Source organism: Natrix helvetica (assembly GCF_964273705.1).
Source record: "Natrix helvetica genome assembly, chromosome: 5".
NCBI lineage: Eukaryota > Metazoa > Chordata > Lepidosauria > Squamata > Natricidae > Natrix > Natrix helvetica.
The window spans coordinates 44689079-44713985 of NC_138551.1; the positions used below are offsets into that span (position 1 = coordinate 44689079).

Consider the following 24907-nt stretch of genomic DNA (forward strand, 5'->3'; position numbering starts at 1 on the left):
TTTCTGCAGCCAAGCTGTTAATTAAAGCAAAAAACATAATGTAACAGAGTGTTGTTTAAGATGCAGTAAAAAAAAATCCTGATTTTAATTGAAATAATCTCCATTTACTTTGCAGTAGGATAAGCATTATCTAATTGTGTTTGGAAACAGTTCATTTGGGATATTCTTAAGACTCACAACCCCGTGTTCATTTTTCATCTAGGAAAAATCACTGAGGAAATATCTCAAACATACCGTCACTTAAACATCGTGGGCCTTGTGGGCTCCATTGACAATGACTTCTGTGGCACTGATATGACCATTGGCACTGACTCTGCCTTGCACCGCATCATGGAGGTGATCGATGCCATCACTACAACAGCCCAAAGGTGAACACAAGATTTCTTATATCTTTTCTTCACTGTCATTGTCAGAAGCATACAAGGTGCGGCTAGTCTTAATGAAGCTGCTTCCTTATTTTCTGTCAATTGAGGGCTTTATTTTGTTTAATTTTTCTCTGTCCCCTTTCCCCCTCTCTTCATATTATAAAAGCAACTTATTATTGTAAAGCACTGGTATCTTCACCTAACACAGTGGTCGGCAAGCCGCGGCTCGCGAGCCACAAGCGGCTCTTTACACATTTTAATGCGGCTCTTCTGTGTGCCGGATTATTATCCTCCCTAATCATTGTGGATCGAAAAGAAAAAAGCGAAAGGGGCGCTTGTTTTGAAGCGCCCGCTTCCCTCCTCTCGGGCACTTCAAAACAAGCGCCCCTTTCCCTTTTTTCTTTTCGACCCACAATGATTAGGGAGGATCCTGAAGTCGGGCGGGAGGAAAGCGAGGTGTGACCGGGTGGGCAGTGAAACTCCAGGGCTCTCTGTTCTAATTCCCCGTGAAAACTGTTGCCTCTGAAGCGTTTGCTCTACTGTTTGAACCTTTAAGCGTCCCTTTCCCTTTTTTCTTTTCAACCCACAATGATTAGGGAGGATCCTGAAGTCGGGCGGGGACGAGAAGCGAGGAGGCTCCGTTTCTTTTTCTGCCTCCTCGGGGAATTAGAACAGAGAGCCCTGGAGTTTCGCTGCCCACCCGGTCAGACCTCGCTTTCCTCGCATGATTGGCTAATTTGCTACTGCCCGGCTCCCCGGTTAGATTTTTGCTGGGAGGGGGCGGGGGGGAAGATCCTTGGCCTCCGTCTCTTTTTCTCCCTCCTCGCTTCTTGGGGCTCCACCAATGGGGGAGCAAGGCCCAGCACCAGGCTTTGGGCTAACACAGGGGTCTGCAAAGTTGGCTGTTTTAAGACTGGTGGACTTCAATTCTCAGAATTCTGGGAATTGAAGTCCACCAGTCTTAAGAGCCAATTTTGCAGATCCCTGGGCTAATATGATTGATGCCCTTGGTGGACTTCAATTCTCAGAATTTTGGGAGTTGAAGTCCACAAGTCTTCAAGCTGTCAGGTTTGAAGACCCCTGGGGTTTTTTTTTCTAAAGGGTTAGGGGTGCAAGGATCTTGTAACTTGACAGCTTTAAGACTTGCGTGCTTCAAATGCCAGAGTTTATTGAAACTAAAAACAGTGTACGATCCTATGTATTTTCGGTTTTAAAAATGTGGCTCTCAAAATAAATTTCAATCGTGGTTTTGGCGAGATTTGGCTCAGTTGAAAAAAAAAGGTTGCCCACCACTGACCTAACATAACACTGGGTGATAAACTGTTGTTTTCTCATTTTGTTTTCAGTCATCAGAGAACATTTGTGCTGGAAGTGATGGGAAGGCACTGTGGGTAAGAGCTGTTTGTTTGTTGAACTGAGAAAAGAATTAACAGTTTCCTAGCTGGGGAGGAATGTAAAAAACACTCCCTTATGTGCATTATGAAATCCCTCACCCCCTCCCAAGCTCCATCTAGTCTTCGGGACAATTTCTTTCACGTTGATAAAACATCAAAGATACCATTCACAAAATGACATCATTCTCCTTTTCCAGGTACCTAGCTTTAGTTTCAGCGCTGGCTTCTGGAGCTGACTGGCTTTTCATTCCCGAATCGCCCCCTGAGGATGGCTGGGAGGATTTTATGTGTGAACGGCTTGGTGAGGTCAGAATTAGTAATATCTGATATTCAACTAAACAAACCTAGCTCAGAGCCTAGACAGAGCTTGTGGAATTCAATTTTCCTAAGGATACCTTCATAAGTCTCATTGTGCAACCTGTCTTAAAAAAACAAGATTATTTTTTATATAAAAACTGACTGCTGTCTGTTTGCAAAGTAGCAGTAGCTAGCATCATTTCCAAAAGTAACTGTGGACCCCCCCCTTCCCCTAGATAATTTCCATAAGAAATAATAGCAATAGGACTTAGACATATATATCTTTCCATAATGCTTACAGCATTCTCTGAGCAGTTTACAAATGTCAGCATATTGTCTTCAACAATCTGGGTCCTCATTTTACTGATCTCAGAAGGATGGAAGGCTGTCTCAACCTTGAACCGATCCAGATTGAACTCCTGGCTGTGGGCAGAGTTAGCGTGCAATGCTGCATTTTAACTACTGTGCTATCACAGCTCCTATACAAATAAGATATGATTGTAAAAATTTGGGCTTTTTTTTTTAAAGGCAGAATATGTTGAGAAATAATAGGAAAGATCTGCCCTAGTTTACTTTTTTTTAAAAACCTTGATATTTATAGGGAAGTGGAAAACGCATAGATTTGGGAATAGAATGTTCTGAAGTAATCTGGAACATTCTATTTCCTCTCTGATATCTTGCCATTCCAGGGCTGATCCAATATTTTCCAGACGTAACAAGCCTGTTTTGGATCCAGAACACCTCTTGAACATGTGAAGGAGTATTTCTGGAAATTGCCAAACCTTTCCCTGGAATGGCATGGTCCAGAAAAGGTATGGCATGACCTAAAGGAGAAACCTTCCAGTGTTCTGCAGAATTCCAGATTTCTCCAGAATGTTAGGGGCTTTAATACTACTTTAATTCAATTATATATTCCCTGAGCTAATAAGGATTACAGTGCAACCTTAAAAAAAACCTAACTTTTTAAAGGAACATCTGACAGATAAAGAGTTTGCCTGGATAGAATCTGAGGGAATACTTACGTGCTTGGATTTGAATACTGTGCACAGTTACTACAAGCTGCCCAACAGATATACAATTGTTAAAAGTAGGATGAGGGTTGAAATCTTCCAGATTTGAGATTTATGGTCTAGGAAATTCAAGACCACTTAGGCGTAGTCAGTTTTGTCTCCCTTTTTTTACATGTAGGGACTATGTTTCTGTGTGATTAAAAACCCAGGTTGCTAGTATTGGGATTGTGAAAGTCTCTTGCCTTGGAGTCCATCAGTTGTTAGGTTTCTTGTATTTTTATCTGGACAGAGCCGAAGCAGAGGATCCCGACTGAATATAATCATAATTGCTGAAGGTGCCATAGACAGGAATGGGAAACCCATCACATCTAACTACGTGAAGGAGGTAAGAGACAAATTAATAGGTTAGAACCAGACATTGAAAACAAAATTTAGGGAGAAAAATATTGTTCCAGGGTCTTCTAAATTCTAGAAATAGTTGCACAGATTATGTGTTTTGATTTTTTTTTTAGCTATATAACTCTATACAAAGTTGAGAAACTCAACTTGGGAAGCTTTAATATAGATTCTCTTGTAAAAGCTTTTGATCTATAGCAGTCTCTGTTTTTCTTAAGGGGAAGTGCGCATTGTCTTGGTGGGGAATGCAAGAATGCAAAATGCATCATCTTTTCCTCCCCTCTTTTTAATCAGCTGGTTGTCAAACGCCTCGGCTTTGACACTCGTGTAACTGTGCTTGGGCATGTGCAGCGTGGTGGGACCCCATCTGCATTTGATCGTGTCTTGGTAAGTGTGATATTTTCACAGAATGACTAAGTAATGGCCATATAATGTGTTGCCTGTTTTAAGTTCCCCCAAATTTGAAATCTCCCTCACATCTGTTAGAACAAGTATTAACCTGAAGTAAAGACAATAATATCCTGGCACTACCAAGGTCAGATATTCAGGGAAAGCTAATTTCTCTTCTTCAGTTACATGTCACATTCCAGGATAGCTGTCTAACCTTCTCTCTCTTCTCTATGGAAGGAGTTGTTCCATAGTACATCAGTAAGGGTGAAAATAGTTTAGATTAAAACTGTCATGAAACAGATGGCAGACTTACTGCAAAACTCAACCAACCAGGAGAGAATTACATGGACATTACTTGCCTTATAATGTGTGACTTTGGGGGTGGGGGGTCGGGGTCAGGTGGGGAATGTATTTGATTGCAGAGAAAACTTTGAAAGTTGTTTTTTCCCCTTCAGTCCCTATAATGAGCCTTTCTTTTTTATGATGACCTTAGTGATTCATGAAGTAAGTGCCTGCCCAGAATGCTTCTTAATGTTTTCCAATTTACCAAATTTATTAGCAGGAATCCTACCCTGTGCATAGCAGGCAGTTGTATGCAGCTGCTACTCAATCACTAGCTCGCTGCTTACACCTCATGTTACTTCTAGTATTTGTACTTTGTCACCCTTTTCTCTTGAATTTAATTTTAATTTACCTTTTGTTCATTTGCCTATATAGGATATTTATTAATACAATTAATATGCCTTCTGTCTTGGATACAAGGCTTGTTATGCCAGCATTGTGATAGATAAGTTTCTCCCCCGGATGGGACCAACTTTGGGACTTGCTTAAGGCTATGCAGTAGATCCACCCATTTCTAAGCACAGCTGGGTATTTTCAGAATAGCCTTAAGAGTATTGGGGGGGGGGTGTATTTGGGGGGAGCTTCTTAGGACATCACATTCTTAAGCTATTGTAATCTTTGCCTTAATGCAAAGTTTTTACCATATCTCCTTAGTTGCTGGTATCTACCACACCCAGTCTCGAATGCATTTTAAGATCCTTGCTGAGAACCCTCTAGATTTTGTAATTTTTAACACTGGCATTAGGAAAATCATGAAAAAATAGCCTACATCTGCTAAAAGACTTACACAGTTCCAATGTAGGACAAAAAGAAACAAAGAGAAAGAGATAAAGGACCTCTCAGGACACTGTCCTCCAGTTTCACTCAAGCCTCAATATAAAGTGGGTATTTTAATTCCACAGTTCCCTTTATTTTCAATTTCAACACCACCACCACTGCTGGATTCACAGTTTGGAGACTCTTCCTTGAGTCTTGATTTCAGAAGGAGAAATTTATATGAGTTGTCTGCAGTGATTTAACTCCCTTTTTCCGTCTCATGTCTATTTTCCTCCACTTAGTTTCCGTGGCTTCTTGGTGGATTCATTAGCCATTGTTTTTTTCAAGACTGGGCACAGCACTGCATGTCCGCAAGCTTTCTGAAGTCCCAATCGACTACCCACCTATTGTCCAAGGCAGCTTCCAATATTGCAATGCTAAAAGTAATGCAATCCATGCTTCAGCCTCATTTTCTTCTTGGCCAAATACCTTGACTATCTAATTAAGCAAATCTGTAGCAGACAAGCTCTTAAGGTTATCATTTCCATCCCCATCACAATATCAGGATGCCCTTCTGCAGATTTCATACCCAATTCTTCATGGCCTCCCACTGCTATCTTCTCATATATTAGAAATGGAGTTTCTGTCCTTGCATACTTTGCAATTCCACAATCTAGCACCTGCCCTTGCTCTTGGGCTCTTGCCCACTCTATGTTATTCTGTGTTGGGTGTATCAGGGACTGACAACTATATGTTTGAAGCTTCCTTTGCTGCTTTTCCATATGTTTTGCCACATGAAACCAAGATTTTCTATACTAAGCAAATTTTTCTGGTGGTTAGGCTCTTCACCTAAAAACCTAGAAATCATCATAAACCACTGAGGATCCATCTAGCCTTGAGACACATAGCATGGCATGGCTAGAGAAGAACCTTCACTACACATTAGGAAGAAGTCATAAAACAGTTGATTTCTCTCTGTCAAATGGCAATGCCCATTATAATTTAATTGCAGCACTTATTCTCCTACCCCTTTCTCCTATTTTAATATTGTTTCCTCTAGACTTCTCGGCCTTGAAGCTGAGTAGTTGTTGGTTGTTCACTGCAGCACTAAGAAACTCTGGTTCACATCTTAATATCCAACATCAATTGTGAGCCAACCTGCTTACAGCAAATGCACTTGTGTACTTGTAGAGCAGCAAAATGGGCATGGAAGCAGTGATGGCATTATTGGAGGCAACACCAGATACTCCAGCCTGTGTTGTGAGTCTATCTGGGAACCAGTCAGTGCGCCTACCTCTAATGGAATGTGTGCAAGTGGTGAGTATTTCACAATACAATATAGAAGCCAAATGTGTTTATTTTAGAATGCTGTGGCTTTTTTTTTTGCTAGAGGGGGAAGGGGGAGAAATAAATGGGGGAGATAAGGAGATTGAAAATTCACGTTGCTGATTAGAATTCTGGGAAATCAAATTTCTCTATATTTGAAAGTCTCCAGGTTGGAGAAAGGTAGTCTTAGCTACTCAGGATATACCGTATTTTTCGCCCTATAAGACGCTCTGGAATATAAGACGCACCCAATTTTAAAGGAGGAAAATCTAGAAAAAAAAGATTCTGAACCAAATACTGTAGTAAAATATTTTATATCAACTGTATAAAGTTAACAGCAGTTTAAGAACAATTTTATGTCCCCCATTTTTAGATGACCCAGGTGGCTACATTCGGCGTATAAGACGCACCCAGATTTTCACCCTCTTTTTGGGAGTAAAAAAGTGCGTCTTATAGGGCGAAAAATACGGTATACAATATATGGCAATTCTGTTGATGTAGTTGGAATATGCATCTGAGATATCTAAAAGCTCAGTTTTCACTTGAGAAAAGTTGCAACAAAAATTGAAAACAATGTTATTGCTTTTATGGGAAACATGGGAAATGGTGACTAGGAGACAAAGGATTTATATCAATAGGTAACTACTTCTCCCGAGTCCTATGCTGTGAATCAGTAATACAGCATCCATAAGGCAGGGGTGACCAAGGGAAAGTCAAGGCTTGAATAATGATTATACAATAGCAATGAAGGCTGGGATAAGGTTGCTTATTATTTTCTTATCTTCATTTCTTTATAAGAACAAATAACATTTTTGTGAACTCCATTATTATTATTTTTTGTTTCTGCAAAATCAAATTAATTTTAAAAAATGACAAAACAATGCTTCTTAAAGAATGACAATATCTTGGAGGCCTATCTTATTTGCATAACTTGTCACAGTCATTTAAATTGTGGTATTTGGGTGTAGTGTTTTAGAGTTTTGAGTACGGACACATATCTTATGAATCATGCTTGATTTTATTCCAGGAAGGAGACTGCCTCTTTTTTTGGCATTGTTCAGGCTTTCTTTGAAGTAGGGGAGATTAATTTGTGACCCTGAATTCCCAGCAGCTTATCCCAGGATGTCCACTGGGGAAGACTGTGAGAGTTGTTATTCAGCAAAATCTGGAGGGTCTAAAAGCAGAATTTTTCAACCTTGACAACTTTAAGTGGTGTGCACTTCAATTCCCAGAATTCCCCAGCCAGAAATTTGGAAATTTAAGTCCACATATCTTAAAGTTGCCACGGTTGAAAATTTCCCCATCCCTTATTTAAAAGGAAATCATTTTTTCCATGTGTTCCTGCCAATCCACAAACTGTCTTTCTTGTTCCTTGCATGTTTTTCTGAAATGATAATATATTCTGATTGGACTTAACTTATTGGTTCTTTAATTGGAATGAGCAGATAATCTTACTGCATACGTGGTATTACCTGATTTGTGTGTGTGTGTGTGTGACTCCTCACAAGAACCTCCTTATGATTCTTTATTCTTGTAGACCAAGGATGTCCAGAAAGCTATGGATGAGAAAAGGTTTGAAGAAGCTATCCAGCTCAGAGGCAGGTGAGATCTATCAGTCTGAGAGGAGAGTGAATTTATTTTATCTGCTTGTGGAAGTGTGAATGAGAAAAGACAAGGCAAAAACATCTTTAGTATACTACAGATTGTAATGCTGTAAAAACAATCTGGTCTTCTCTGTTTATTAATGCACTCTAGCATCTAACGGCTAAGTGCTGAACTAGGATTAGAAAAATCCAAACTTCGTGTTACATACAGAAGCCAGTTGAGTGGCTTTGGACCAGTAATTTTATCTCAAGATCAGGAAGAAGGTAACAGCAAATAACTTCCAAAAATGTTACCAAGAAAACAAGTCCATGAAATCTTCTAGAGCCAAAGATGCTAAGAAGTGTTGCATTGGCATCATGGATGCCACTTGGAAAGAAGTTACTTGCAATATAGGATCCTGTTGTTCAGTGCGGTAGTCATTCTTACCCTTTCTCTTTCTGGAGAGGCATAGCCAGCCTGCATTTCAAAGTCTTCAACGTGCTCAGTTCTAACTGATTATTTGGTTGAACCTTTCCTCTCTAGTAATTTTTCCCTAAATAGTTTGTATATTTCCTGAAAATAGTGATATTTCCAGAGTTTAATGACATAATTTCTTGCGTGAGTTTGGAATTATTTTAGTTACTTAAGGCACGTCAGAGACTAAACATTAGAAATTGAATGATTTGACTTAAACTGTTGTCACTCTTTCAAGTAAGCGTTTGACGTCTAAGAAAAGAACTTCACGCTGAGTGCTATTTCCTGTTTCCACTAAGAAATCTTTAAAGCAACTAAATCAGACTGAAAATTGAGATGATTATCAGCCAGAGAATTTTTTAAAATGACATAGTTTATTAAGGAAATGACACATTGCAAACTGAATAAAATCAGGTAGTAATTGTTTCCATATTCTTAAAATGGCCTTGGTGGCCAGTGAGTCTTTTTTTTTATTTTAAACAAAGTTTTATTGGTTTTTTTTAAAATTTGCCAGGAAAAAGGTAGTGGAAAAGTATACAAATTTTGGCAGTTGCAAAGTGTGGTAGGCGCCCCCTCCCTCCAAACTCATAGTATACATCTGGGTATAAGTCATTAATACATAGTCATATATAATCAGCGTATTAATTCTATTGGTACTTTCAATCAATTTAATACATAGTAATATATAGTCCACATGTTAATTCCATTATTACTTTTGGTCAGTTTATGTCAAAGAGATTTTCTTATTCATTTTTGTGATCTGAGCTTTCTTGGTATTGCCCCATCTCCCCCCTCCGGCAGAGCTCCGGCCCCTCCCGTGTCCTGCATATCCGTTGTAGGATCTTCTGTTTTTTCTAGGTGTATTTTGTTTTTTTCCATAAAGGCGTGGCCAGTGAGTCTTGAGAAGAAATAATCAGAGCCTTTATTTGTGGAGAATATAAGTAATGTACTTGGGTATTGCTTATGTAAATACAGTCTTAAAAGACTATTTTCAGCAACGTAGTGGTGAAATCATTCACTAAAGATGTGAAAATGATTTTCAAGAAAAAGGGTTGATGAGGGGTAGACTATGAGATACAGCAACTAAAAGAGGTTTTTTGCTAACAAAGTCTGGAAACCAAACTTTGGAGAATATACCGCAACAGCAAAGTTAACAGTATCTATCAGAACAGATGTTTGATTATATTGAAGCAAGAATGGCCCCCTTTTTGTCATGTATCACATAAAAAGGCAAACTCAGATACTCTTGAATACAGTTTTTAAGGGGAAAAGAATGTATGTAAAGCGAAGAATTACAACAATTTCAGTATTTATAAATATTTCGATGCAATAGCCTAGTACATTTGGAAACAATTTGGATTATGTAGTTTGTTAATGTTTTCACTTATTTTTCTCTCTTTTAAATCTTATTTTTAGTTTTTCTATTTTTTTTTCCTTTTTCCTTTTCATGATTGTGCAACTATTTTTGGAACAATGACAAATAGTGGGGATATCAATATTAATATCCCATTTAGATATTTATAGAAATGTTCAGTTATTTCTTAAGATGAACTAATTCTATAAAATTAATTAATGCATTAATGAAATAATGAATTTTAAACTGTATAATTATAAATGCTGTTTGTTTATTCATTGATATTTTATTCTTTATCCACTATCTTTCTTCTTTTATGTAGCTACCGTGTTTCCCCGAAAATACAACCTGTCCCGAAACTAAACCCATGCCACATTTTTCGCGTGGGCAAAAATATAAGCCCACCCCCGAAAATAAACCCCCCCTCCGGCCAGGCAGAGCACCGCTCACTGACCTAGCGTTATTCCGAAAGCGCCAAGTCGCAGGAGGGGGGGAGCGCTCACGTTGCTTGCTGCCTTCGGGATACCGCTAGGTTGGGGAGTGGCGTTCTGCCTGGCCGAAGGGGAGAGTTGCCGGGCGGCTGCTCCCTTGTGAACTGGCTCCCGAAGAGCCGGGCACAGCCTCAGGGGCAAAGCAGCCATGAGGTAATCATGCCCACGAGCAGCCGCCCGGCAAATCCCCTCTCCAGCCGGGAAGAGCGCCATTCACTGACCTAGGGGGTAATCCCCAAAGTGCCAAGCCATGCGGCGCTCTGCCCGCTCCCCAGCTCCTGCGGCTTGGCACATTCGGGATACCCCCTAGGTCAGTGCATGGAGCTCTGCCCGGCTGGAGAAGGGGGTTGCGCGAGCGCCTGTTCCGCTTGCAGCTTCACCAAGCCCTTGCCAGGCTCTGCCAGGCCACCGCCGCTGGCTGCTGCTGCTGCCCGCCGCCGCCGCCCCGCTGCTGCTGCCCGCCGCCGCCGCCGCCCCACTCCGCTCCGCGCAGCTTCAAAACTCGGGCCGAGTCTTTCAGCATCGGCCGCTCCAGGAGTGCTCTCTATGGTGGGCTGGCTGCCGGACAGGGAGTTTTCCAGCAGCCGGCCCACCATAGAGAGCACTCCTAGAGCGGCCGATGCTGAAAGACTCGGCCCGAGTTTTGAAGTTGCGCGGAGCGGAGCGGGGCGGCGGCGGCGGGGGGGGCAGCAGCAGCAGCCAGCGGCGGTGGCCTGGGAGAGCCTGGCAAGGGCTTGGTGAAGCTGCGAGCGGAACAGGCGCTCGCGCAACCCCCTTCTCCAGCCGGGCAGAGCTCCATGCACTGACCTAGGGGGTATCCCGAATGTGCCAAGCCGCAGGAGCTGGGGAGCGGGCAGAGCGCCACATGGCTTGGCACTTTGGGGATTATCCCCTAGGTCAGTGAATGGCGCTCTTCCCGGCTGGAGAGGGGATTTGCCGGGCGGCAGCTCGTGAGCATGGTTACCTCATGGCTGCTTTGCCCCTGAGGCTGTGCCCGGCACTTCGGGAGCCACTTCCCAAGGGAGCAGCCGCCCGGCAGCCCCAAAACAATAAGCCCTCCCTGATAATAAACCCAAGGGCATATTTCGTGGGGCAAAAGAAAATAAGCCCCTGGCGTATTTTCGGGGAAACACGGTATTTATTTTGTTCCTTAAGTGTTTTAACAAACAAATTGCTAATTTAAAAAGAAACAAATACAACAACCGGATGGTAACCAGTATGATTGTAAAATTATTTTACAGAAGCTTTGAAAACAATTGGAAAATGTATAAACTGCTTGCACACCAGAAGCCAGCTGAGAAAAAGGTGAGAAAAGAAAAGACCATGAGTTATCTGAGTGCTGGAGATAGGAGGACGGGTGGTAATGCTCATGTATATATGTATGTTACTGACACTTAGCCATGCCTAAATGTAGATAGAAATGCAACATTTATGTTCTGTGTATAGATTTAAATAACCCTGTCCCCAATGAATCAAGATTTGCATTATTCTTATTTCAGAAAATATTTAATTCACGTGTGGAAGAAAAGTTTAAATAACTGTTTTCTGAATTAAAGGCACTGATAGTACTCAATATTTAGTCAGAGAACTGACAACTGTTACTACAGATAGTCCTCAGTTTATAACTATTCAAAGCTACAATGGCTTGGAAATGGTACATTAGGTACATAGAGGCTTCCTGCCATTGTAAAGTTGTACCGCTCTTCCTGCAGTCACATGATCACACTTTAGACACTTGGCACATGTACAACCAATTGCCAAGTACCCCACAATCATATGATTACCCCTTGCAATTTTCTCTGCCAGCTTGCACAGAAAGTCAATTGGGAAAGCAGCAGGGAAAGTTGCAAGTGAAGGTGGAGAGGGAAAACCTTTCAATGGGCTGCAGAACAGTGCTGAAACCCTGAAGATTTCAACTCCGTTCCTGCAACCTATGAAGGAGTCTCCATTCGTGCAAAGAGAAATCCTTCATCTGCTTGCAGGAACATTTGAGAGCCGAAGGGACCGCCTGCCAGAAAAAATTCAGCAGCAAAGTGGAACTTTCAGCAGCAAAGACTTGGAGGGATGTTGAAAAAGATAGCAAGTTTTTAATTTAAAACCCATCCCTGTTTATCCATCACTTTAGTGTATTCAAGTTTTGCATAGCTTTCTAATTGTCTTTCCTTTCCACCAGAGCAATTTCGGCATTGCCATACTGAATGTAGGTGCCCCAGCAGCTGGCATGAATGCAGCAGTCCGATCAGCTGTTCGTGTTGGGATTTGCCAGGGTCACACAATGTATGTGGTGAATGATGGGTTTGAAGGCTTAAGCAAAGGACAGGTAAGTCTTGTTCAATTCAGAAACTCCTTCTCCTGAATGTCTTCTTTTCTGATATTAAAACAATTAGACATCAATATTCCTTTGGAACTTTATGAATTCTGAATGCACCAATTAGAGTTTTAAATTTTCAGCTTAAAGGATTAAAGTATTATTGTTAATAATTCTCATGCATGGCAGAAAACTGGTCTTGCTTGATATATTTGAGGTTGGTAGACCAAATCACAACAGACTTAATTATTTGCTCCTACAGGTGAGACAGCTGTGCTGGCATGATGTTGCAGGCTGGTTGGGCCGTGGAGGATCCATGTTGGGGACCAAACGGTTAGTGCTGTCAAAACCAATAAAATTCTCCATACAGTTAGAGGATATGCAGGTTACGTAGTCAGTCTTTGACCTCAAATAAATTCTACAACCTTTTCCTGCCTCCATGAAAGCCATGAATAATCTATCGCTATTTAACTTATTTTTGAACTGTTCTTGTGATTAAAAATCTTATCTTGCACCTGCTTTTTTTTTTTTTTGATGTGGAATTGAATTATTTCAGTATTTTATTTTTTGTACTTTCTCTTGTGCGGAAAAATGCCAATGCATCAATTGCTTCCATAAATCTGTGCTTAATAACTGTGAAGAATCTCAGAACGTATCTTTTCCATATGTACATTCTTACTGGAAAAAACTTTGTTTGAAACTTGCTTTATTTTTGTTTTGCCAGAACTCTTCCAAAGACATGCATGGAAAAGATTGCTGAAAATGTTCGGAAATTTAACATCCAGGCCTTGCTCGTCATTGGAGGCTTTGAGGTACCGAGAAACTGGTTGAGTCATTTCAATATTAAATGAAGACTATCTCTTTTCACCTCACTTCACCTCACTCCAACCTAATACTTTTTATAAAAGACTTTTCTAAACAGATGTATTTAGTATAGCAGTGTTAGTATAGTGGGTGGATAGAATGCAAGCCTAAATTAAATAAACATTGGTGAAATCATTATTCTAATCTACATAGTCACTTTTTTACCAACAATGTAATTTTCTCAAATTTAACCTCTGCATAATATAAGCTCAGAATTCAAAACAATTTCAATCAAAGTTGTCTTTCTCCTACACTCTTTGCCCTCCAGTTCTTAGACTCCCTGCGGTGGCTTATGCTTACAATGTATTCTTCCTTTTGCAGGCATATGAAGGAGTGCTACAGTTGGTAGAGGCCCGTGGGCAGTATGATGAGCTTTGTATCATCATGTGTGTAATACCAGCTACCATCAGTAACAACGTTCCTGGCACTGATTTCAGCCTGGGATCTGATACAGCGGTCAATGCTGCCATGGAGGTGAGGCTGGAGTTATTGCAACTGTACATTCTAGGGAATTAGGGCAGATTGGCAGATGAGTTGTGTAAACATCCTTACATCAATGAGGTGTGTGTGAGAGGTACATGGCGTAATACTGAGACTCAAAAATATAATTTGTAGACATCCTGTCCAGACATTCATTGGATTATGAGCTTTCAACAGATACCTCATATTTTCAAGTATTTTCCTAAAAGTGTATAAGCTAATTATAACTATTTTCAGGAAGCCCTTTTCTCTCCCTCTCTGCACAATTCAAGGGGCAGTTTATTTGCAGTATTCCCATTCATAGATCTTTCATCTCTAGTAAATCAACCATTTAATAATTGTTTAAGTAGCAAAAATGTTATACATTGCCTGACTTGCATGTTTCTATAATTCCTATTTAGAGCCAATTAAGTTAAGAACTATTGTTAACTATGACCATGAATAAATTATTACTTGTGAGAAGAAAGCACTTCTATTGTATATCCGTACAATTACTTTTGATCATGAATTTAACTGTATTATGAAAAAAAGAAAAATATTAATCTACAGATTGTCATCAACCTATGACCACAATTGAGCCCAAAATGTTATTGCTGAGAGACAGTTGTTAAGTGAGCTTTGCCCCATTTTACACCTTTTTTGCACAATTCTTAAGTGAATCTTTGTTAAGGTTGTTAAATTAAGGTTGTTAAGTGAATCTGGTTTCCCCATTGACTTTGCTTGTCAGAAGGTCGCAAAAGATGATCGCATGACCCTGAGACACTGAAATCACCATAAATGTGAGCCAGTTGCCAACCATTTCAGAATTTTTATCACATGACTATGGGGATACTGCAACTATCATAAGTGTGAAAAATGGTCATAGGTCACTTTTTTTTAGTGCTGCTGTAACTTTAATTATACTCTTAATTATGAGTGGCCTGATTGCCATCTGTGAGACTTTTAATTATTCTCAAATCACAAGCCACTGTCTTTATACCAGTTTGAATCACAGTCTCGATAAGGGGAGGAAACAGTGGGTTAAAGAGGAAAGGGTGTTAAGTGTTCCCTTGTTCTTAGTATTGGCTGGGCACCGTGTTTCCCCGAAAATACAACAGGGTCTTAATTTCGTTTTACTTACAAAATATGCCCTGGGGCTTATTATAAGGGAGGGCTTATTGTTTTGGGGTTGCTGGGTGGCTGCTACTTTGCAAACTGGCTGCCAAAGAGCCGGGCACAGCCTCAGGGGCGAAGCAGCCATGAGGTGACCAAGCTCATGAGCAACCGCCCAGCAACCCCCTTTCCAGCCGGGCAGAGTGCCATTCACTGACATAGAGGATATCACTAAGGCGCCAAGCCACGTGACGCTCTGCCCGCTCCCCAGCTCCTGCGGCTTGGCACATTAGGGATATCCATTAGGTCAGTGCATGGAGCTGTGCCCGGCTGGAGAAGGGGGTTGCGCGAGTGCCTGTTCTGCCTCCAGCAGGCATGCCTCCTAGCCTCAACATGTCCAGACCAGCTCTCCCTGCAGCCGCCACAGCCGCGCTCCGAGCATAACATCTTCTCCAGTTCCAAACTCCAAAACTTGACTGGAGAGTCTTCCAGCAGTGGCCGCTCTAGGAGTGCGCTCTATGGTTGTGGGCTGGCTGCTGGAACCAGTGCTCTGCCTGGCTGGAGGGAGGGGTTGTCCAGGGGGTTTATTTTCAGGGGTGGGCTTATATTTTTGCCCATGCGAAAAATATGGCAAGGCTTTAGTTTTAGGACAGGTTGTATTTTCAGGGAAACACGGTAACTGTAAGAGAACCAAGTACCTTAAGAAAACAGATTCCAGGCATTGGACCAAAGAATTCAGACTCCGTGTCCAAAAGGCATGGGAGGACAGACACTAGTAAAGATAAGCTGGCAAGAAACATTTCTTTAGTTACCCAATGAATTCTTCACTCATGTTCACTCAATTTTTATAATATTATACCTGCTGTGATTCTATGTCTCTATGTTTTTTTCTGCTCAAACTCTTTGTAGGATACTGAATGATAGGCTTTGTTTTTCAAAACCCTGCATACAAGTACTGTAGCACCTGACTTATAACTATAATTGCGACCACAGAATTTCAATGACCATAAGTTGTTATAGTCAAAAGTCGAGTTGGACCCAGTTTTACAAGTTTTTATGATGGTCTTTACATTAGATGTGATAATCCTTGAGAAATGGATGCATAGCTGGGCAGCTCAAAAAGTTTCCCCGCTCACATTTGCTGAGGGTAGTAATGATAAATGAGATCATCCATCTTAGTTTCTTCTATTGAGTTTGGGAATGCTGTGCTGTGATCCAAGCGAGGTTTGCTCTTGTAAAGCAATTGTGTATCAGTGTAGTTACGTGACTTGGCAGCCTATAATCATGGTCACTGTTTAATTCTTTTCAATATCTGAACATGTAATTTCCTCCCCCCTTCATCCTTCATTTGTTGCCATTTAGAGCTGTGACCGCATCAAACAGTCTGCTTCAGGTACCAAACGGCGTGTCTTCATTGTGGAGACTATGGGGGGTTATTGTGGCTACTTGTCGACGGTGACCGGAATTGCAGTGGGAGCAGATGCTGCTTACATCTATGAAGACCCTTTCACCATTCATGATTTAAAGGTGTGCTGCTAAAGAAAATTAAAAGTGATGAAAATGCATGGAAATGTTTCTGTATATTGTGTAGCTAATATTATGTGGAAATGTATAATATGTCAGTGCATATATATGCACTTTCCTCTCTTCGCATGTTATGATTCCCACTTTGCAGTTCCTGATTCTCAGCAGTACATGTTTTGCAGTATAATGTGTATTTTTCTAATTAAAAAAAACCTGGGAATACAGGCATATTCAACCTGTGCAAGACTTAATGTTCTTGTTTTACACTTATTTCAACCACTCTCAGAACTTAAAAGATAAAAAAAGATAAAATGGGATTTAAAAAAATGTCTCCCCAGCCTAGTAATATCTCTGTGGATCTTGGAAAATGGGTGTGGGAGAATAATTCCACAATGCAGCCCCTACTGAAAAAGATTAACCAACTGTACTGTATGAATGGTATGTACAGTGACTCTAGCTCATAGCACCAGGCCCCTATCATGAAATGGATACCAACTATACAATGTTGATTGCATTCTATGAGAAGAAACAGACTTCTTAAATTCCTTCTCTAGTTCTTTAATGCCCCTGCCTAAACTGACTGTTAAATGGTTGTGTCCACCCCTATTAGTTGACACATACATGAACATACTAATCTAGTATCAACATGGCAACAACATATTAATCTAGCATCAACATGGCAACTTAGCCATTAAAATATGTGATTAAAATCAATGGAATTTATATTATTTAATCCTGTGAGGCATTTTATATCCCAGATGATAGTTATATGTGGGTGAAACCATATTTTTGTGATAAATCTGTGATTAGAGATTGTAATTGTATAGAAAAACAAGATATGATCCACTGGTCGGTGCTTCTGTCACTTTGATTATTTCATCATTTATTCTGAACAAGGGCCATGTAAGCCAAAAATATTGGAACTAGATTTATTTACCATATTTTTGGAGTGTAAGACGCACCGGAGTATAAGACACAGCAAGGTTTTGAAGAAGAAAATTTTAAAAAGTTTTTGCACTTTGCAAACCTCCCAAAAACGCCCCCCCTTTTTTAAAGGGCATGAATAGCCCTTATGAGGCTTGTAGAGTGCTTGACGGGGGGGGGGGACACAACCAAAAAAACCAACTGTTTTTTGTCAAAAAGAAGGTTATAGAGTGCTCCAGGGGGGGGCAAAATGGACCATTTCCCTCTCATTTCTGCCCTCCCCAGCCCCCCAGGAGCTCTCTGAAAGCCTTCTAAAAGCTATGCACAGCTGCACCCAGATTTTCAGCCTCTCTTGAGGGAAAAAGTTGCATCTTATACTCCGAAAAATATGGTAGTTAAGAATTCCATAGTTGTCATTGTAGCTTATGTTCTTAGTGATGTATGAGAGGAGAGGCTCCTGGATTCTCAGAACAAAGATACAAACAGGATCTTAGTTTCTTAAATTTCTCTCTTTATCTTTTTTGGCGGATCTGTACTTGAGAGATAATTGTTGCACTGATAACTAGTCATTCTGTCCAAGATGAACAAAGCATATATTTATTATCTAATCTCGTTCTGTGTAGCTCAGAAATGTAATTTCTTCCTTCTTTTGTCTAAATAATGTTTTTTTTACTCTTATCAACAAAAAAATATTTCAATAAAAAATATTGTAATTTTTATCTTGCCAGGCGAATGTTGAACATTTGACTGACAAAATGAAAACAGACATTCAGAGAGGTCTGGTACTCCGGTAAGTCATAGAAATATTTTAACAAGGACATGTTGTCCTTTGAATTGTCAAAGAAGATGCACATTCCTATTGCAACACGATGTGGAAAGAGCGGGAACTTTGTACCTTTGTACCTTTTAAAATGTATTTTAATGCATTGTAAGTCAATTATTCCTTTGAAGGAAGTGAGTGCAGTGTAGAATGGCTTCCTTTCTGCGGAATCATAGCTGAACAATGATTCAACAGAACGGAAATTATTGTAGCCTCTGAAATGTTGTAGAGAAATTAATAATTTTAAAACCTGAAAAATTGGCTTCGGTCTGTAGGTATCTAGTAGGCTGCAGAGAAAAAATAATTTCTCAAGTGCAAAAGCTAATGTGGATTGCATCGTTGATATTCAGTGGTTTATTTTATTAATAATATACAAGTGCACCTTGCTTACCAACTGCTTCATTCAGCAACCGTTTCAAGTTACAACAGGTATTGAAAAAGTAAGTTTGCAATTAACTTTGCCCGCACACAGTGACGAGTATACTAGCTGTTTGCCCTGTGTTTTTGAATCTCCATACCACTGTATTTGCTTTTCATATTCATTCCCCATTCTCTACTTGCTAATTATCCCAGTGCTGGGATGACCATTCCAAAAGGTGGAGGTGTGGAGAAAAATGAAAACTCTAGTAAAATCATAAGCATAGTGGCAGTCAGATGATTTTCCATTTAGCAACTACTTAATAACAGAGCTGCTAGTCCCAATTGTGGTTGCTAAATAAGGGCTTGCTGTTATTCCTCCCTTTCTGATATCCTGAAAATATGTTGGATTAAAAGTCCCATCATATACCGTATTTTTCACACTATAAGATGCAGCAGACCATAAGATGCACATTAGCTTTAGAGGAGGAAAACAAGTGGAAAAAATCTGCCTCTGCCTCCCAGCATCCATCTGGTATTCATGACTAACATCCTTGCAGCAAACAGCCTGGTCAGCTTCAGCATGTTATCACAGCCCCAGCATGTGGCTCGTTAGGGCTCCGCTCCATTGTGGCCACCACCAGTCAACTGAGCTGAGCTGCCGCCGCCTCCAGGGTATGCTGGAGCTTTTGCTGCCAAGCAGCTGATTGGTGGTTGGATCGGCCTCCCGTAATACTGCCAATTAGCTGTTCTAGGTGGCGGGGATTGCCATTCATTGGCACCAGCGACAAATGGCGGCAGCAATCCTCGCCACATAGAATAGCTGATTGGCGGTATTACGGGAGGCTGATCCAACTGTCAATCAGCTGCTCGGCAGCGAAGGCTCCAGTATTTTATGGCAGTGGCCAACTGCTGCAGTAGTTCTCCCCCCACTCCCAATATCATTGATGGGGTAAAAATTTAATAATGATTACCATATTTTTCGGAGTATAAGACGCACCAGAGTATAAGACGCACCAAGATTTTGAAGATGCAAATTTTTAAAAAAGGTTTTTGCACTCTGCAGTTTTTGTGAAAACGGGCCCATTTTTTTTTTAAAAGGCATGAATATCCTCTAGAGTGCTCCTAGGGGTGGGGCCAAAAATGAGAAAAATCAGCCCACTTTTCATGAAAATGGGCCCATTTTTTGTCAAAAAAAGGCCATGCATAGCCTTTAGGAGGCTTATAGAGTGTTCCTTGGGGCTGGGGGGGGGGGCAAAATTGAGCAAAAAATGGCCCCTCCTTCACTCATTTCTGACCTCCCCAGCCCCCAGGAGCACTCTATAAGCCTAAAGACTCTGCATGGCCATTTTGGTGAAGGCAGGGTTTCAGGAGGCAAAAAATGCTATATTCAGCGTATAAGATGCACCCAGATTTTCAGCCTCTTCTTTGATGGAAAAGGGTGCATCTTATACTGCGAAAAATACGGTAATTCTTTATATTTTGTGGTTCTTAAATGGTTCTTTCTAAAGCCTTTGCTTTCTCTGACATTCACACAAATGTCAGCATTTAAAATATTGTAACTTATTATATATTACATGCATATCCCAAAAGAAACAGTGAAAGTGCAGCATAAAGCAATTTATAAAAAATACAAACAAGCAATGAAATGAAAACTTACTTGTTTTCAGAAAGTTAAGAATTAATCATTCTGCTGATATTCCATGTATTCAGTACTATTTTCAAAAAAATGCCCTGTGTTTTCTTATTTAGAAAGGGGGAAAACCTGCACCAGGGCTCTTTCTTATGAATTAAAAAGGCAGAAATATTCATGGATATGCTGAAAGAAAGAGCCAAAAATACACCAAACTTGCTACAGGCAAATTTAGTATTCAGAAGTTAACATCTTTAATTATTTTCCAGGCAATATTTTCTATATTGCTTTTTCTGCAAAAGATTCAATTGTACTTGCTTACATTATATTTCTTTTTTTTAGCAATGAGAAATGCCATGAACATTACACCACTGAGTTCCTGTACAACCTATACTCCTCAGAGGGAAAAGGAATATTTGATTGCAGAATCAATGTTTTAGGCCATCTTCAACAGGTATGTAGAGCTGAAATTCATGAGATTGCATTACGCAAATGCCTATGTCTTTGAGGAGGCATAGGCTAATTAATTAAAATTTTTAGTGGAGGGAATAATTGCAGATATTATTTGGTAAATAAGTCCTTATGCATTTACTAATGCTTACCTATTGTTCCAGTAAAAATAAATCTCAGAGGATTACACTGCTATTTATATGATGGCGTTAAAAATGCGGTATAAACCATAATTATTAAACACTTCTTGTTTCATCTACAATTATCAAATTGAACCATCTACTAAGTATCCCCATCCCAGGCCTTCATAGGCAATCCAGAAGGATACCATGATTCATGGCACTGAAGGCTGCTGGAAGATTAAGCAGGATCAGAAGAGCCATACTCTCCTCATCCCAGGCCCACCACAATTTATTAACAATTGGTGTCCATTGTCATCAAGAAAATACATATTTGGCAAGAGCTTCCTCAGTTCAGGGCTGTAAAATTAATAGATATTTCCCGTCTTGGACCTGCCTAGACCTTGCTGCTTTTAACCAATTCCCACTTTTGTAGAACATATTTGCAAAATGGCTTCTGGGTTAAATGGTTCCAGCCAACTATACATCAGCTCAGCTTCTTCCTACAACAGGATTGTCATGGCTGATCTTTTGGCTCTACTTTCACTTTCTTATCTCTCTCTCTCTCTCTCTAGGGAGGTGCTCCAACCCCTTTTGACCGCAACTATGGTACCAAGCTGGGTGCGAAAGCTGTTCTATGGATGTCAGAAAAGTTGAAGGATGTGTACCGCAAAGGTGGGTCATAATTATCTCTCAGTGATAGAAGATGTTGATGCCATTGCATCCTGTAACAAGAAGATGCTCAGAGCCTGTTGGCAGAAGGAAGTGAAACAATACGCAACAAATAGCATACTCTCAATGGCCTGCTTCTTAGTTTTTGTTTCTAATTAGAAGAATAGCAGGGCTCTGAAGGAGAATGATCAAATGGTTACTGTAGGGAATGTGTTGCTGTTATATTATGAGGCAACTTATCTGTGATTGGTTGCTCTGATTCTTAGCCATCTATTTTCTAGGAGAGATTTCCAGCAACAGCTTGACCACTTTCTTCCAATTAAAGGGAATGAAGAACTTAATCAGATCTTGAACTCTTATCATTTATAATATTCTTTGATGAAGTGGACTTGAGGTACATCCAAATTTATGGCATATAGGGTGGATGTATTTCAGCACTTACAGTTCCTTGCTTTGTCCATGCTGCCTATCTCTGCCCATCACTTCTGTTTTGTATAATGCTAATCATCTTGAAAATTATTTTGTGGAAATACTTGCTTTCAAACAAAGCTATTGATTAATCATTCTTATCAGAATGATTATCATGAAGTTTGTTTTCAATGGGTAAATTATATAATTATTTTCCTTGAAATTTGTCAGTACAATAGCTTAGAAAGCTTTCATTCATTTGCAATATCCAGAATTACCTCATGTAAAACGCGGGCATTTAAGTGATGAGATGATTTTCTTGCATTACAAGTAAAGATACTCTGTTTCTCTAGGCCGAGTATTTGCCAATTCTGCAGAATCTGCTTGTGTCATTGGCCTGCGTAGGAAGACTGTGTCCTTTAGTCCTGTGACAGAGCTTAAAAAAGTCACCGATTTTGAGTAAGTGTATTGGTGGAGTATCACTAAAATTCTGAGGAAGGAACACATATGCTTGAAGTTATGGCATATAGAATGATGTCAGATAATTTGTTCATGCACTGGTCAAATTTCCTCTCTGCTGATGTAGACATGATACATAATTATTCCTTTTGAAAATCTCAGAACGGTACTACATATATTGAATCTAAAAGTGAGCTGTGGTACTTCTAGGTATTAATATCTACTTTTCTCTTGAGCGTGAGGGAATGTACAGTTCAAACTTGTAGCTGTGTCCTATGACTTAGATATTCTGAGATTGTTTTTAGAGAGACGTGTTATGCATATATTCAGAGCCGCTTTGTGATTGAACCACCTGTGCCAGACTGGTATTCATTCAGAATTTGTGTATTTTTCTGCAGACACAGGCTTCCTAATGAGCAGTGGTGGCTGAATTTACGCCTCATGCTGAAGATGCTGGCCCACTACCAGATCAGTCTAACTGAATATGTGTCTGGAAAGCTGGAGCACGTCACGCGGGGCACACTCAGCATCGAGAAGGGATTCTAGCTAGTCTTCCCTTAGCCATGTCTCTGATCTATGTAGTTCTCTCCCTTTCTGGCCTTCTCATGCCTTTCAAGTGCAAAGCTGATGCTACTGTGAGCCAACAAGAGGGTGGCCAAAAGACAGCCTGCCTTCGTTGCACAATTACTCCATGCCCACACAGGTTCTTACATTCTTTCCTGTCCACTGAGGAGCATGGATGGGTTCACTTATCCTTCCTCAAGCCTCTTTGTTGCTCCATGAAGTAGAGGGTATGTAATGCCGGACAGAATGTGTTCCTATTTCACAGGGTTTTAAAAGCATTCCTACAGTACTTAGAAGAATTATGTACCGCTTGCCAATGGACAGTGTGCTACTTTAGATTCTTATTGGCCTGGTGCCAAGAAGAATGCAAATTTTCAGAAAGGGCCTTCCTGTAATTTGGAGAAAATAGTTTCCCAAAATATCTCCTTAGGAAAATTCTCTAAAACAACCAAGAGTTCCTACTATTGACACACAGCAGAAGGGACTCGCTTGCAATAGAGCAGCAAACATTAGGAGACGTAGTTCGTGCTGACTGGGAAAAAGTAGCATTTCTAAGTGCTCAGTGGAAGTTGCTGATATGCCATCACTTTCCTTAGAATCCCTTTCTTCATTCTATCAGGCTCATGCGTTTAATTCACTATCCCTGGCTGGTCTGTGATGATGGCACAGCTCTTGACTCTGTTGTGTCTGTACCTTTCTGGGGCATTTATGTGAATGCTATGTTGCCTGTTTGTCCGTGGCATTGCTTTCTGTCCTGTAGAGATATTAAAATACACACTGAATCAACTGTGTTTATGCTCAAATTGTGTTTTTGGTTGGAGACTGGCCTCAGATCTGCAAGATGTGATAAGTTAACCGTTTTTAAATTCCAGTCTTACTCATAGCTAATTGTTCACTGAGAATAACTTTGCTAGGTAGCGTTGAATAAGACAGGAGGCAGGATAGCTTATAACTATATAAGTTAGTGTATAACTATATAAATTTTCATACAAAGAAGAGACATTGAATTTAAGATGCTGCCTTTGTTTGAAATTCAATTATTTGATTTCTTAAATGGAAGTTTTAAAAAATCAATCTTAAAAATTGATGTTTTCCATTACTACGTCTGATCCTTCTAGCTGAAAATGCAAGGGTGCACATGCTCTGACATATGTTAATAAGAGACTGGCATGCAAGGCAACTAACACATAACCTCTTGCATCTCAAATCATCTTCAAACCAATAAAATAGGTGCCAATTCTCACGACATACCTGATTGTTAAATGAAAAACTTCGTTTCATGGAGAATTAAGAAATTATGAGAATTTGAATTAAACAGTAAGAGATTTGAGGAAGGGGTCTAGGGGAAAAAGAGAGAGAATATACTTGAGACAATAGTGCACTTCTCAGGACCTGGATATAAAGAATAGAGCAGAAAGAGAAGTTTTATGAAGATTATAGCAAAGTTATTGGGCAAGCTAGTGTTGCAGCTGTTTTGGGAAATGTTGGGGGGGTGTGAAGCTGGTTGGTTCAGTTGCTCGTGCTGTTACAAATGAAGACTAAACTTCACTAAACAACTAACAGAGTTCACGTCAAATGTTATCAAACTGCACAATTTCTCAGGATAATGAGTTATTTGTAATAGCATCATGAAAAGCATTGATGATGTGAAGAGGCATTGAGGCAGTTCCAGTCTGTGGAAAGTTCATCTCAGCTGCCTTGAGGGTTTTCATTGCTTGTCTACACAAGTGCTATCCCTGATTAGATGGGGGGGGGGGAATTATCATTGTTTATTTAGGCTTGCGTTCATGAAGATTATCTAGGAACTTAAATACCATAATTTCTTTTCAATTAGGAAAAAAAACCATTGCATAGTTCAAGAGACTTCTGTGCTAGGCAACTAGCCAGATGATTTAAGATTTTGCTGGGCTTGTGTAAGAATAAGTAGCTCAAGACAAGGAAAGAATGTGCTGTGATAAAACAGCAAAACATCATAAATTTACCAAAATTCCTAGTAGATTAAACACTTTGGCAAAAACACCCTTAGCAGCTTTAGGACGCAATGTGTGGAATAC

At 40.2% G+C, this 24907-nt stretch overlaps 1 protein-coding gene across 1 annotated transcript in view; it reads left to right on the plus strand.

Moving 5' to 3' along the window:
- The window catches only part of PFKL (phosphofructokinase, liver type), a 53034-nt gene extending 29394 nt beyond the window's left edge, over nt 1–23640 (plus strand). Inside the window, exons 5-22 of the mRNA XM_081956169.1 lie at nt 203–368; nt 1712–1756; nt 1957–2065; nt 3356–3451; nt 3757–3849; nt 6142–6267; nt 7814–7878; nt 11421–11484; nt 12353–12499; nt 12750–12820; nt 13212–13299; nt 13673–13825; nt 16286–16450; nt 18100–18161; nt 20524–20635; nt 21326–21425; nt 22184–22289; nt 22688–23640. Coding sequence (XP_081812295.1) covers nt 203–368; nt 1712–1756; nt 1957–2065; nt 3356–3451; nt 3757–3849; nt 6142–6267; nt 7814–7878; nt 11421–11484; nt 12353–12499; nt 12750–12820; nt 13212–13299; nt 13673–13825; nt 16286–16450; nt 18100–18161; nt 20524–20635; nt 21326–21425; nt 22184–22289; nt 22688–22835 — 1916 coding nt within the window. The 3' untranslated portion in view covers nt 22836–23640. The remainder of the gene's footprint in view (nt 1–202; nt 369–1711; nt 1757–1956; nt 2066–3355; nt 3452–3756; nt 3850–6141; nt 6268–7813; nt 7879–11420; nt 11485–12352; nt 12500–12749; nt 12821–13211; nt 13300–13672; nt 13826–16285; nt 16451–18099; nt 18162–20523; nt 20636–21325; nt 21426–22183; nt 22290–22687) is intronic.
- The last annotated feature ends 1267 nt before the right edge of the window (nt 23641–24907 follow it).